At 40.9% G+C, this 15184-nt stretch overlaps 1 protein-coding gene and 1 long non-coding RNA gene across 2 annotated transcripts; one reads left to right on the top strand and one right to left on the bottom strand.

Annotated features, from left to right (window-relative positions):
- Window positions 1–1209: 1209 nt before the first annotated feature.
- On the top strand, window positions 1210–13634 carry LOC114133534 (sushi domain-containing protein 6). Its single transcript, XM_027999528.1, has 5 exons — window positions 1210–2308; window positions 7796–7894; window positions 8682–8882; window positions 11016–11148; window positions 12232–13634. Exons 2-5 carry the CDS (start codon window positions 7804–7806, stop codon window positions 12557–12559), a joined length of 753 nt encoding a protein of 250 aa, XP_027855329.1. The 5' UTR covers window positions 1210–2308; window positions 7796–7803; the 3' UTR covers window positions 12560–13634.
- On the bottom strand, window positions 4227–8832 carry LOC114133543 (uncharacterized). Its single transcript, XR_003593198.1, has 2 exons — window positions 8674–8832; window positions 4227–7886 (listed from the first exon to the last, which is right to left on the bottom strand). It is a non-coding gene; the product is annotated as an uncharacterized LOC114133543 (long non-coding RNA).
- Window positions 13635–15184: the final 1550 nt, after the last annotated feature.

The following is a 15184-nucleotide window of genomic DNA, read 5'->3' on the forward strand; positions in this document are numbered from 1 at the left end:
TCACATGTTTTCATTTATTTGTCATTGTTTTGTAGAAATCAGTTTTCACTTTATTCAGTCAGAAAAGCAAAATTTTTATCAAACACGGTTAAGGCTGAAATGATTAATCGTTTATTGAAATAATCGTCAGCTAATTTAGTGCTCAGTCATTTTATAAAACAGGTCATTTGCATAAAGAACATTCAGTTCAGTAATTAAGCCAGAACTGTAAAAAACATTTTTTTATTTTATATTGAAGAAAGAAAAATTTTTATGTCTGTAAATATGCTTTATCCAGAACTCCTGTAGCGTCACCTGGTTCACATTCTGCAAAAAATACAAAATTACAACTTTAGAATTTTTTTATTGCATTTTCAGCAATAAAATGTTTTTCTTATTTAAAACAGATTTCAGTTTTCATTTGCATCTTTTAGTGCATTTCTACTATTGTATAAAATAAGCTTAACTGCATGGTTAAATGGAAATTTTGCAGAATGTGACAATTTTTAATCGATTAATCGTCAGAATGTTTGATTACTGGAATAATCGTTAGCTGCAGCCCTGATCAGAATTGATTTGTAAAAGTAATAAAGTAAATGGAGTGAAGACTTTTTACAGGCTGTGTTTGTATTTGAGTCCTTTCCAAACGCAGGATTTTCCAAAGTTTGACCTTCAAAACTTTAATCAAAAGTTTATTTTAAAACGTTTAGCGTGTTTGAAAAGGACTTTCTGAAATGTTTTTTTTCTCTTTCATGCTAAAAGGTTCATCAAAACATTAATTAAAAGTCGGGGTTGCTTTATTGCTTCATTTCTCCTGAGGATTGGAGACGTTCTCTCCTGCTCCGGGGTCGCCGCCGTACCTGTCGGTTTCTCACCTGCTTTCTGACGCAACCTTCAGTGGAAACCCAGAAAAAAAATCTGTTTCCACGCCGCCTTACGGGCAACAGGCAGAGTCAGCACAGGCTTGTATTTTTAGCACTTCCGCCTTCTGGGTGGAAGCTGCTGCTGCCGCCGCCGCTGCCGCTGCTGCTGCTGCTGCCGCTGCTGCCGCTGCTGCCGCTGCTGCCGCCGCCGCCGCCGCTGCTGCCGCCGCTGCTGCCGCCGCCGCTGCCGCTGCTGCCGCTGCTGCCGCTGCTGCCGCCGCTGCTGCCGCCGCTGCTGCCGCCGCCGCTGCTGCTGCTGCCGCCGCCGCTGCTGCTGCCGCTGCTGCCGCCGCTGCTGCCGCCGCTGCCGCTGGTGCTGCTGCAGGCGGACAGAACGGAGCATCCCCTTTAATGAGAAGATGTGCCGTTATTTACCGCAGAACAGCTGGGCGTTTGTGGTTCTTCTGGAACCACAAATCAAACGTCAAGCTTGTTTGCTGCAGCTACAAAGCAGAATGTAAAATGTTCTGGTTCCGGTCCGTTTCTGGGTTAACCCACCTGATTTTAATGAATTTATTTTGGTTTAATGTGAGAATTTGGCACAGCAAATTGTTGAAACTAAAGGATGAACCAACCTGAGCGAGTGGCCAGGCTTACGGCCAGTACACTGCAAAAACTCTAAATCAAACCAAGTAGTTTTGGACTAGTTTGTAGTGCAAATTTATGAACCTGTTCAGTCAGGAATGTGTTCAGTCAGGAACCTGTTCATCCAGGAATCAGTTCATTCATGGATCTGTTTAGTAAAGAATAAGTCCTTTCGTGAATCTGTTCATTTGTGAATCTGTTCAGTCGGGAATCTGTTCATTCATGAATCAGTTCATGAATGTGAAGGCTAATTTTTCAGCTTTAGCTCACTGAATCTCAAGATTTTGTTTTGTTCTTTCCATTTTTGAACAAATACCCTTTGGGTTGTATGCACCAGTTCTTTGAACATCCTCTCAGTTCAGCCTCTAGGAGTTTGTTTTTAATCCTTCCGGGTAAAAGTCAGCAGCAGGAAGTCTGGCTTTTATAACTAAGCAGCCCTGAGATGACTGTACTACCTTCCGGGTAGTCTCAACTTATATATGTATTTTTAAATGCGCTATCTGGCCACAGTTCCTCTTTTCTTTCATATGTGGGTCTGCTTGTGGTGTAAAGAAGGGACGGCGCTTCCAGAATGTAACGGCGCTGCGCCGGCGGGCGGGGCTTAGCCGCCAGCAGCCAATGAGAGGCCGGGATGCCGCTGCGAAGCCCAGCTGATAAATGAGTCAAAGCGAGGGGGAGCAGCCTAAAAGGTCTCACTTGTTGCTGAGCAGTAGCAGAGATCGTCAGCTGACCGCGGAGCTCCGAACCGCCTCGTCCCCATTCAGAGCCTGGAACCGAACCGGGAGTCCGCCTGCCAGCCCCGCCGCGCTGCCGCCCCACAGGTGAGGCGCGTTTTCACCGTCTACTTGGCCTTTACAGGACATGTTCAGACACGAAACACCTTTTTTTTATTAAATGAGCGACGGAGGGATTTGTGTTTATTCTACATGTATTTCTAGAAAACCAGCGGAGCTGAACGCTTCTGCTCTCCTGATGTAACCATTTCATTTTATCCGATCATTTATTTACAGTAACCAAACGAGCCTTAAAAAAAATAAGATCCAGTTCCACTTTTCCATGTTTCCAGTTATCCTCGGTGAAACTGATTAAAGGGTCAATTCAAAGCGAGTCTGATCTGGTTTTACTGTGCCGGGGTGTTGATTAGGAGTCCTGTTTTATTGATTATTGAGTAAATATAGTTGGACTTGGAAGAGGAACAAAAACTAACGGATTAATGTACTGGAGCGTGAAGCCAGCTGATGAGATGATGGGTCTGTGCAGGGCCGTTCAGTAGGATGCGGTTTGGTGCCCAACCCACACAGTGTTTTGTTTTTTTACCCCAGATAGGCACCGATGTGAAACTTTGGCCTGATAACCTATATTTATACTCCTTTAAAGGCTGAAAACCAGTATTTTATGACATTATATACATTTTTCTACCCTTTTGACACTGAAACAACAAAAAAACACGACTATCAAAATGATAGGAAAACCATTTGGTTGTTTTACTCATTGGACTTATACAACGACTGAAATCGACCGATATATGTTAACTCCGATATTTCGCACGTCCATATTTTATAAATGCTAATTATAATTTATTTTTAAGCTAGGCGGACATTTGAATGGGTTAGCCCTTTAGCATGCTAAAGGATGTTTTAAAGTTTACCACCATAATATTGGCAACTTATGATGGGATTTACATTTTTTGTTGTTGTTTTGGAGAAATACACTTCTAGAAATTTTAAAGGATAAATTCAGAAAAACTGGTCAAAACTGGTTTCATGTACATGTGACGTTTCTGCTATGTGGAAATTTTAATGAATTGTTGCAAAAAAGTAAACTTTAAATTAATTGAGGGTGTTTTTCAAATTTTACCATTCTCTAATGCTTCAAAATGTGCTTTAAAAACAACAACAAAAGATGATTAATTTAAAGTAATTTTCCGACAAAATATAACCTTGTATGTTTTGGGCACCAAACTGGCTTCAGCCCAGGGGCCCAGATCCTCCTGAATCCGGCCCTGCTTGCATTATTTAAATGGAAAATGTGTTTATACACCAGAAACATGCGCTATTGCAAGCTGAAAGCAAAATTCATAATGGTTAAAACGAAACTTTAGGAGCAGAAGTGAAACTCTGATGTTGCAGAAGCGTTTTTTTGGATAAAAGTGCCGAGTTTTCATGTTTTCTGGTGACTCCCTTCATGACCGAGAGGTGCATAGTTCAGGAAAAAATCGGTTTGGATTCGGCTTCCACCCAAAACAAAGCAGTTTTAAGCTTCACCTGTTTGTGTTTTGAAGTTATTTTTGCTGTAATTGCTCTGATCCGATCTGTGTCAGAGAGCAGAGATGTGGTGAAAGCCCATCCCGTTATGCACTGTCAGCATTGTCTCTGTGCAGAAGCATGCTGAATGGCTTCTCTCACAGCTGACTGCACATGTGAGCGCAAAAACAAAGCATCCTGCATCCCAGAGAGCTGAATGTAGACCCGTGGGGCTCCATCACGCATCGCTGTGGAGTTTTTTCATCTCGGCGGGGCGAGCCGGTGTAAACACATCCAACGTCCCGCTGCAGCTGCTGATCAACCAGATTGTAGCGATTTCATTACAAATACATGCAAATCTGTGTCTATTTTCTGCAGACTTCTAAAAACCAACAACTAAGCAACTGCCGTGTTTCTATTTAATCAGAAATGAAGTTAAAATCACACGTGAATGAGCTATAAGTCGCGGTAAGTCATTAAAAATCATGGCGGCGATGGATCTAAACAGTTTATTAGTTATTCGGCTGATCAATTTCAAGGTAATCTGTGAACCAACCAATCAGAGCTACGAGGTGGGTTATAGTGCTGTCAATCACAATCTAGTGTGGTGCTGCTCAACCTCCAGATTCCCCTTGCTCTCTGCTACGCTGCAGCTAGCATAGCATGTCGTCAGTGCTTGGCATAGCCACTGTTGACGGCGGAATAAATCGTTTTCTTTAAAATACAAGTTGCTTCTCCACCATTAGGACATTTTTCAAAGAGTACATCCGGTTGATTGACAGTGCTAAGCCCCTCCTCCTGCCTCTGATTGGTGGTTTTTGGTACATTTCTTCAGGCAACAGCAGCTCAGGGAGGAGGTGTAGGAGATCTGTCTTTTCACAGATTATCTGACTCATATAATACTGTCACAACATGGTGACAGATTTAACAAATATGCAATGAAAAAAATATATATATTTTTATAGATGTTACAAACTACAGGTGTGATATAAACGCAGTTTGTTAGATGTGAGCCGGCTTGGCTCTGCTGTCCGTCCTGCAGCTTCTTCCTGCTCAGGGTTTTCCCCTCCTAACTCCTCTTCTTGTCTGCAGCAGCATCGCTCGCGCTGCGTCTCGTCTTCCTGTGTTTGTTCCAAACGAGTCGAATGTTGTGGCTGGAAACAAAGCGCATCACTTCCTGTGTCCCGGAAGTTGTTGTTTTTTTTCCCTAGAAAAGGCCATCAAAGCTGCAAATGATGCTCCTCATCCAGCCTGATGACGTGTGTCGCAGGTTTCCTTAACCAGAGCGGCCGGAGTGAAAACCCTGCAGGAGGAAATATCAATGTGCTGAAAACTTTTAATGCGAGAGAAATCAGTAAAACGTTATGCAGATCCTGTTTTAACCTTTGTATTTTTCACTTATTCTCTAGATAAAACCTTACAGATGAAAGAAAATTAGGGTTGAAATGATTAATTGGTTATTCAAATAATCGTCAACTAATTTAGTAATTGGTTAATCTTTATCTGGAGTACGGACTCTAAAAAAGGGCATTTTCTTAAAGAACACAGTCAGTCAATAAAGCCAAACTTTACAAAAAATAAAAACAATTTGCATTTAAGATGAGAAAAATCTTCTTTGTCTGTTAATATGTTCTACGCAGAACTCCTCTGGTTGCAGTTTTACCTTCATCTGGTTCAAACTCAGTAAAAAAACCCAACTCATATTAATCACCTTTTACTATTAAATTATTATTATCTTTGAAAATCAACAGATTAGTCAACATTATTATTATTTTAGTGGCAGATGCATCCTTTGCTCCAAATGATCATCGTTCACTAAACAAATGCTGCTGTTACATTTTAGGCAATAAAATGTTTTTAAAATTAGCTTATTTGCATATTTTAATATAATTTTGTAAAAAAAATTAGCTTTAGTTGTTAAATGAACAGAATGAACCTTTTTTCTTCCAATTAATTGATAGAATAATCGATTAATCATCAGAGTAATTGATTACTAAGCCAGCTGAGTTGCAGCTCTACTGGAAACGTGAATTGTCACAGCAGAGGCTGATGCAGCACAACTTGCATGAATAGCAGCAGCGTCTCGTTCGTGGCTGAGTGTCGCTGAAGTCTGCAGGAAATCTGACATTTATGACTCGACGCAGATTATGTTGTTCTTTATTCTGAATTTGAGACGAAGGAAATCATTTTCTCCTACAGCCGAAACAAATTTGATGCTAATTTTCTCATTTTTAATGTTTGATCAGTGGCTTAAATTCTGCAGCCTGCCTGGTTCTGACAGCAGGAGGCCTAATATCAGCGCTGAGTAAGACGCGGCGCGCCCACGCAGGTCGCGGTCGCATCAGACGGAGGTGTTAGCGTATTCGTGCTGCGGTGGCGCCGGGCCCTCCCCGCCGCTGCTCTTAGGATGACTGGCATCCCTGTTGACATGAAAGCTCCCAACACACACACCGAAGGCGGCGAAAACACTCCCACACACCCACATTTTCACACACTGTGGCATTTGGTTTGACGCTGGCAGAGGTCTGGCGCTTCACAGGCTGCGTTTGTCTGGGAATGAAGGAGAGAGGGGCAGAAACCCATCACCTCAGAAGCCCTGCATGTTTTCCAGATGAGTGTCGGTCAATATGGGCTCTGTCGAAACTGTAAACACTCTCAGGTGAGGGGTTTCACTTTGAGTCGGCTGAAAGGTTGCAGCGAGGCTGGGTTTCATGTTGAAGTGGAGAAGATGTCAAAGTTTAACTGCAGAAGCTTAAAGTAGCTCTTCGGAATAATTTTGCATCCATTTAATTGAAATAAAAAGGGAAATTTATCAGGGTTGATTTTCTCTGTGCTGCAGAAACATTTTAGGGGCTGAAATCTGTTTCATTTTTTTATTTGTTGATTTTGAACGTAACTCGGATCCAGTGAGCGGCCCGATGAGGTGCAAAGGTCAGCAGTAAATGCACAAATACAAAGAAAAATAGAAAATGTTGATCTGGAAACAGTAGTGTTGAAATAATAAATCTTTTTGCCATTGCAGATTGGATTTCCGATTTGAATAATTTTTTCTCTTTTTTCTTTTGTAGAGAAATTACAAATGACGAAATTAGGGCTGAAACAATTAATTCAAATAATCGTCAATTAGTCAGTTAATTGTTAATTGGAGTATACAGACTTAAAAAAGAGGCACTTTGCTTAAATAACACATTCAGAGCACTAATTAAGTCAAAACTGTACAAGAAAAATATATTGTGCATTTTTAATAAAACTTCTTGCATATGTTCTACTTGGAGAAACACAAGAGAATAAACATTTTATTTTATATATATATATATATATTATTTTTTGGTATTCTCACACTCGTGTTCCCAAATGTTATTATTTTGATATTTTTACCATGAAATGCTCTATTTAGTGCGTTTCTGCTAAATCATGCAGCCAGTATAAAGACGGTTAGCTTTACTTTGAAATCAATAACCTGCCGCAGGCCTCAGATAAAACACTATAAACATCACAGACCTTCAGATGTGGGACCAGCAGACCCGCCTGCCTCTCGTGGGTAAAATATGTCATGATGAGGTTTGCGGTTGGAGCTCAGTGACCGTTAAAGCTTAGACTCTGGTTTGCTTGCATGCTAGGAAGGCTTTAGCTCCTCCCCCTTTTCTATGTGACTCCCAGGATGCTTGTGGAAAAGTGTAAACTACTTTGTTGATCCCAAAGGGAAATTAAAATTTGCTATAACTCATTAATTCAAGTTCTTTAAAGATTTAATGTCGATGAAGACTGTAGACGTTAGCTTCTGCGGTAGCTAGCGCCGTGTTTTTGCCTGTGTGTTTCTGTTAGTCTGTTCAGAGTTCTTGTGAAATAACCTCAGAACCTCCTGCTCTGGTTTTATGTGTTTTCTGCTACTCTAGTGTTTCAGTTGCCCAGAAACAAGAGTCTCTGTTGAGACACCAGAAACCAACATGTCCTCTTTGGTCTTAGATTTTTAGATTTAAAAATATCCTAAGAGGCGCGTTGATTCTCTGAATAACTTGGTGTGAAAATATTAAGTATGTCGGGGATTTTTCTCTAACTCTTCAGGAAGTTTGATGTCGGCGCCAGTCCAGTATTCATGGCCGATCGGACGCATCTGTCTCGTCTGTGGACTCTTCCTGGTCTCCTCCCCGCTCCTCTCTGCAGGTACTTTCTACACAGCTGGTGTGCAACCTTTGACCTTCTTATTGCTTGATTCTGACTCATACTGAAGACTCTTTCTGATTGTGACTGAATGTGAAACTTTTTCTTTTTTTCTACTCTCTTCTTGCTAAACATGTTTGTGTTTTGGAGGTTTGAAACCTGCCGTCTGGTTTATCTTATCGTAAATGTTTTTTTCCCTCTGAATCTGGTTTATTTCATAATCACCTTCATTTCTGGGGCTCCGGAGCCTGCAGACATGATGGAAACTGTTATTTTAAAATGTTTTTCTGACTCGCCTTGGGGCCATAACGTACGTTTTTATGTAACGGCCGAAAGTCCCAACTCTTTAAAGAACTTTTCACTTACATGTGTCAGCTTTTCACCAATCGATCAGTTCTGATTTTCTTTATTTTGATTTTGATTTTGATTTATCAGTTGAAACGTAGGAATTTCTTGACCAAATACTGAAGATAATCGTTAGCTATGCACAAATAAATCTATAAATTTTGGAATATATCAAACTGATCTTACTTTTTTCCCTCTGCGAAGGTTTAAAAAAATCTTCCTTGTTTGCTTTGCCATGTTTGTTTGAGAGGCATTCAATGATTTTGATTTAAAAAATGGAAAATTGAAGGTTTATAATGACTTAATAGTGACAGTGTTTGTTATAAAAATAAAGAAAACTGGGCAAAAGTGGAATCGGCAGGTCAGGCGTTTTAAAGATCGGAGATCGGCCAGAAAACTCCAGAACTCGCTCACCTGTCTGTCGACTTGTTTCTGACCTCTGCAGGCCGGCTGAACTGCTCTCACCCTCTGGTACCAGAACATGGAGGTTTCCGCTGCGACCCGTCTCCATGCCGCGGGTTTCCTTATAAAACCGTCCTCCGGATCTTCTGCGAGAACGGATACCACCTGGGCAACAAGAAGCCCAGCTCCAGGTGCCACCGGGGGAAGTGGGCGCCGCCCATCCCGTCCTGCATCCCCATGAAAGGTACGAATTTATTCAGAAATACAGAAGATAATCATGATTAATCTGAGGCTGTTTTCCAGTAGATTCGGTTCAATTGGGACCAAAATTGTTACATTTTTAGCTGCTGTTATTCTCTTTTATGCTGCCCTGAGTCAAACAAACCAAACTATTTGAAAATCCTGTTCCCCTCCTCGCCTGTGGGGGCGCTGCAACAAGAACCGTGGTGCAGCGTCGGTTTCTTGCTGATCTCCCTTCGGTTATTCGTTAGAAACTCTTCTTGAAGGACGACATGCAGTTTGCTGAACATGGAGATACTTCCAGTGAAAACCTCCAATTCAAATGTTACGAAAGAATCTTTTGGATATTGTTTTCTTAATTCCTGTTTACGATCATTTCAGTGAATGAATAAAAGGGCTTCTTCTTAGTGACCTTTAGAAGCGGAACAAAACAGGTTTTGCTGATGAATGCTTTTACTGCAGCTCTGAATAAAGTGGGGAAGAACCGTGTCAAGTTCCGCTGCGTTTTGCACAAAATGAACCTTCATTCAGCTCTGACTTGATGCATATTTTACAGAAAAAATTTGCAAGACTCTGTTTTGCAGCCTGAGTTCTGGTGCAGAGGTTATTGGGCAACTCTAAACATTTCCCTTAGCGCTGACCGACTGCGGCGTTTCTCAGTTTATGATCTACTGACTCACGGGCGCTTCTGACCCAGATACTCTAAACAGCGATTAGTCATTTTATGAGGGTTTGCTGTTTTTTCCAACATTTTAAATTTGGATTGCACAACTTTACTCCCCTTACTTGCTCACAATCTCTATTCTTCCTAAAATAAACAAAAAAACGTTAGTTTCTTTGTCTGTAAAAATCAAGAGAATAATTTCTGTATTTTAATAGTTTTGCTGTGCATCTGGTCCGGATTTAGCCCTAAAACTCATTAAACCCTCCACTGTTTGCTCCTTTTGGCAACACGCAGCAACTTTGCCACTGTTATCGTTTGACCTATTTACCAGATCCGCTCAGAGACTTTCTGACTCGCTGCAGAGGAAGTAGAAGCTCCACCGTCCTCAAACTGTTCCAACTTCCTCTGTCGCCATTCAGTCGTACGCAAAGCAACAGGAAGTCAGAGCGCACAAAGAGGAAGCGGGCAAAGCCACTATAAATGAACCGAGATAGGTTTCCTTCAAGCTGTCAAAATGACAGAAAAAATGCAGAGGAAAAAATAACATCTTGTTGATGATGATTGGGTTAAGTTCAATTTTTTACAGAAATATGATGAAATGCATGAACAATTAAACAGAAGCTGCAAATTCCTGTCTCTGCAGTGGATGATAATGACTGGAGGTCCCTGAATGACACATGACTGCTCTGTGTTGTAATAATCTGAGAAATTAGTGGATTATTTGAACCAAATGGGCTCCAGTTTTATTATGAGGTAAAGGGATCCAAGCACTCAGCCTTGTGGAACCCCCATTAACTTGCTTTCTTTGAAAGCAGGCATTACTGGCAACAAAAACAGCCGGAGTGGCACTCAACAAGAAGTACATTCCTCCTTTAAAAACCAATCTCTGTGTTTTTATATAATCTCCTTTAGCTTAGAATGTTTTGCTGGTTTTTAATTTTAAAGTTTTGTTCAGAAGAATTAAATTCAGAAATACTTTATTTATCCCAAATGTTTTTGTTACTCGTAGCTTCACTGGAAGTTGTGAACATTTAGCAGCAGAGACGATATTCCACAGTAACATGTCCTTGATGACACAAATCACTTGTTAGCAAACTCTGCTATTCCTCCTCTTTTGCTTTTGCTGCTCCTCTTTCGGAAAAGATGGTTTGAACTTGCTTTCTCTCTGCATCCATGATTCGTCCTTTTCAACTCCTCGGGGGTTTGGGGTCGTAGTTCAGATATTACTTGAGCTTCTGAGATGCTAATCAGGTGCTTCTGGTTGTAAAAGCAATACCTTGTTGCCACGGTTACACATCATAACTGTCCAAAAAAACCCATCAGAACCAAAGGGAATAATTGATTTACTCCTTTTTTCTTTCTTAGCTGAACTATTCAACCATTCAGTTTGTGTTTTGCAGAGTTTCTTCCACCTGTGATTGTTGTAATTTATTTTTTTTGGTAACGTTTTTGCATCTCTGCCCTCCTCCACAGACGGGCCCAGCATGAAGCCCGACGGCGACATGCCCAGCATGGCCACCACCGCGGTGGGCGTGTCCATCTTCCTGCTCACCACCACCGCCTGCCTGATCGTCAAGTCCCGCCTCTACCCCTGCCGATCGCACAGGTAAGGAGAAGAAAACCAATCAGTTAAATCCATTATCTGATCGACAGAAACTGTTTTAAAATCCAAACTGGGTTGAATTGAATGAGGATTGGATCTGAATCTGGCTTTGTGGTCCAGTAATTGGTTCTGTATAAATGAAATAAGTTGAGCTATGTTCACACATCAGGCAAAATGACCCAAATCCGACATTTTCATGTCAGTCTGAACCGCCCACTTCTGATCATTTTACCAAAAAAAACCTCATTTGTGCCACTTCCACATGGCCCAAGTCATCGAAGGAAAGTGACGATACGTGGAACTAAACCGGATCTACATGTGATTGTTTTCAAAGCTGAACAGTCATGTCCGACTTACGTCATTGACGTGAAACATCCGTCATAATTCTGCGCCAGAAGAAGCCAGATGGTGTAAATCTGGATGTAAACAACGGTTGTTGACATAATATCATGAGTATAATTTTCAATCAGTAGCTGTGTTTCCATTCTGCTAATGATGAAAAAAACGCCATTTCGCAATTGGGGTGTTTCCAGTAAATAAGAAATGCTATTAAAATCACACATGAATATATTAATATATTATAAAAAACACAAATGCCGTTGTCCTCCAACCACTTCCTGTCGTCTTCTTTGTCGTTTCCGCCAGTAGTAACAAACGGTTGTTGATCATGTGACTCGTGTGATACGAGAAAAGTTTCCGTTGCAGTTTTGCAAAGTCCACTAATTTTGATACGGCTGAAAAATCACTTCATCCTATTACTCAATAACTTAAAAATCGACCCATAAATGGCGGCGGCCATTATTACTTCTGTAACCAGAGCGCTGCTGTGATATCAACACTGTTCTTCTGCGCATTTGGGTCACTTTGGGGTCGCAAACCGTTCAGCCAGAAGTCTGATTGCGGACGCGTTTTATTTATTTATTTATTTTTTTTGTCATCGTCTGCAGCTTCTGTAGAGAAGTCCGTTTGGAGCCAGCATTGGCATGAATCATAGATCAGAACCTACTACGTTACCTTAGATTCTGATTAGAAACTAATTTCCTGAACGTTAAGTAATGTGAGGTTCCTCTTCCTGTCTCCCGGCAGCCGTCGCTCCTCGGACCAGCTGGACCTGATGGTGGACGGCCTTTCCGTCTCTCTCCCGTCCTACGAAGAGGCGGTGTACGGCAGCTGGGGGCAGCGCATCCCTCCCTGCTCCGCCCCGGGACCGACCCAGCTCCTGCTGGCCCAGGAGGAACCCGGCTTCTGCCCGTCGCCTCCAACCGACCAGCCGGACGGCAGCCACCAGCCCCTGCTGTCCATCCAAAGCCCGGAGAACCCCCCTCCGCCCTACGAAGAGGTCCAGTCGTCCCGTTCCAGAGAGCTGCAGAACGACGGGAACATCTGCCATCTATCGGACGATAAGGACACTTGATCGCTGAGGAGCTCCTATGGAGACGCGATTGTGACAGCTGGTAATCTTCAGTGTCTCATCTGACGAAGATGAAGGAGGAGCAGCTGATTCCTCCACCACCTGCACTTTTCCTGATTGGCTGCAGCTGCGCGGCATCAGATCAAAAATGATTTTTATACAAAGCTGACGAAATCTGATCGGCCAGCCGTCGGCGCACAGAACGCCGGACTCGTGTATTTTGAGGTGCATGAGTCAATAACATACTTCTGTTATTGATCATATCACTTACACATGTTCAAAAAATGCTGACTTAGAAGAAAAAATCCCCGCTGTTGTGTGGCGCCCCTACAGCGGCGCCCAGTGCGTCGACGGAGCTGGCTGAGGACTGAAGAGTTTTTCTAAATTAAATGTTGATTGTATTGAGTGTGTGTGTTATGAATGTAAGCCTCCTGGCCGGTTTCTAAGCTGTTAAACATTAATTTATGTAAATGTTTTTTGAGGTTTTGCCGTGTTTTCAGTTCTGGAGACGTCGTTTTTCCCTCCCCTCAGTGATGGGGCTGTGTTACAGGAACGTTTCCCGTTTCCATGGCGATCGACTCTACGCCATTCCTGTCTGAGAACTTTGCACGTCTTCAGGCGCAACCTGACGGTGGTGCGCAGAGTTATTAAAGTAATTTAAGCGTTTTATTAATTGTACATAAAATAAATATATTTGATGAGATGAGAACAATCAAATTGGTTTCTGTTGTAATCAGTGGAGAGCGGAATGTAAATATCTATATTTTTAATATAACATTTAAATCTACTATCTAAGATTAATTTTCTTTAAATCAAACAGACTAATGGACGTTTTATGTTTTGCTCTTTATTTCTTAACCTGCAAAAAAAAAAAAATTTTTTAAATCTTTAAATGACCTAAAAGCTTCGGACACTTTCCTGTTTTTATTTCTGCAGGGACGCCTTCACAGACCTTGAATGTATTTAATGTTTGATTTGCTGTACTTGTTAAAAGGATTGTAATACTTGCAGATGACTATTTGTACATTGTGTTATTGCACAGAATGCTAATGTAATAAATAAATGGTTCAGGTGTTTATGTTGGTCTGATTTGTGACGTAATTAGTTTCAGCTGTGATGGACGGAGACGCAGCGAGGCTCGTTTCTCTTTAATATCTGCAAATATAAGTGAAGAATTTCGCTTTCTCCTGCTGAAGGTTAGTCGAAACTCCCATTTTGCTCCGTGTCGCTGGTTTCTTATAGCAGTTGCACCATTTCAGTTCTCTTTCAAGACTTTTAAAAAAGGATTTATTGCAGGAAATGTGACTGTTTCAGAGGCTGACCACATCCAACAGTCAGAGGGACCCGGAGTTCAGAGAATCAGATGTTTAATGCAGGAGTCAAGCTAACAGTTACTCAAATCCGGACTTTTTTCTCTTGAAAAGAGAACATTTTGGTTTCACATGTCCAGAAACGTAAAAGTTGGGCGGGTTTCTGCTTTATTTTTAAGTTGGTAAGATGTTGCAATTTCAAGTTACCAAACCAATTGTTTCAGCAGAACAGCACTTAGTGGGCTAATTGTTTTGTTTTTTTAAAATTTGTTTTATTTACTTGATTTGTAAATGGTTCAGATCGATCTAATCTTAATATTTAAAGATAATCTGAGTAAATCCAAAGATAAATGTTAAAATGATTTTTAAAAGCGAAAATACATCCCTAAAGCACAGGGCTGTAAAATGTAAAATTACGACAGAAGCGTAATCGGTCTCTATTTTTCGCAATACGCAGCACATGATGTCCCAATCAGAGGAGGGGCTAGTAACTAAAATATACTCGAAAGTAGCATTACTTCAATATATTTTTATTGTAGTAAAACTAAAAAAATAACTGTCCAAGAAATTAAGTCCGAGTAAAAAATATTGATAACTGATCATAACATGCTTTAATCATTAAAACGCCAATAAAATAAGTTATGCGTACCTCTGGGCTGGGACTTTAACAGTCGATGTCGATTAATATTTGACATAAGATTTTAATGCGTTAAAAATTTTAACACCTACCGGAACCTTTGTATTCGCGCATTTCTGGTAGTCCCGTAAATCTGACGCACAAATGGCATCCGCTAAAGACAAAAAGCGACGCTGGACAAGACAATTATTGTGTTTAGGTTTTGCTAAAAGGAGTTAGCATATCAGCAAAGCTATTAATGCCTGAAATAGCATCTCATTGCTAAAAGTTGCTAACATCAACATCCACAGCCCACATTTCTAAAGAAAGATTTGTTTAAATTTACTAAAACATTGAAAGCTGAATGGATAGAACAGGAATTAGTTTCAATCTGATGGTTGAATAACCTAAATAACAGACCAAAAAATATAAATAGCTTTGATGAAAATGTTACACTGAAATTAACTTTTAAGCTAATTTAAGTCTCACCATATGGATAAAGTGCTTCCAGTGATTGTATGTATAGTTTCCATATATGCTCACCTGACCTCCAAATGGCCAACAGACTCACCAGATAGTAAACAACAGAATGAAAAGCTGGTATATAAACAAGAGGTCTCACTTCAACATAAACTGTCCATTTGTTTTTGGTTGAAACATGTTTACGCTTCATTCCCAGAAGTTACTGTGTCTGTTAATGTT

Source organism: Xiphophorus couchianus, chromosome 18, assembly GCF_001444195.1.
Source record: "Xiphophorus couchianus chromosome 18, X_couchianus-1.0, whole genome shotgun sequence".
Lineage (NCBI taxonomy): Eukaryota > Metazoa > Chordata > Actinopteri > Cyprinodontiformes > Poeciliidae > Xiphophorus > Xiphophorus couchianus.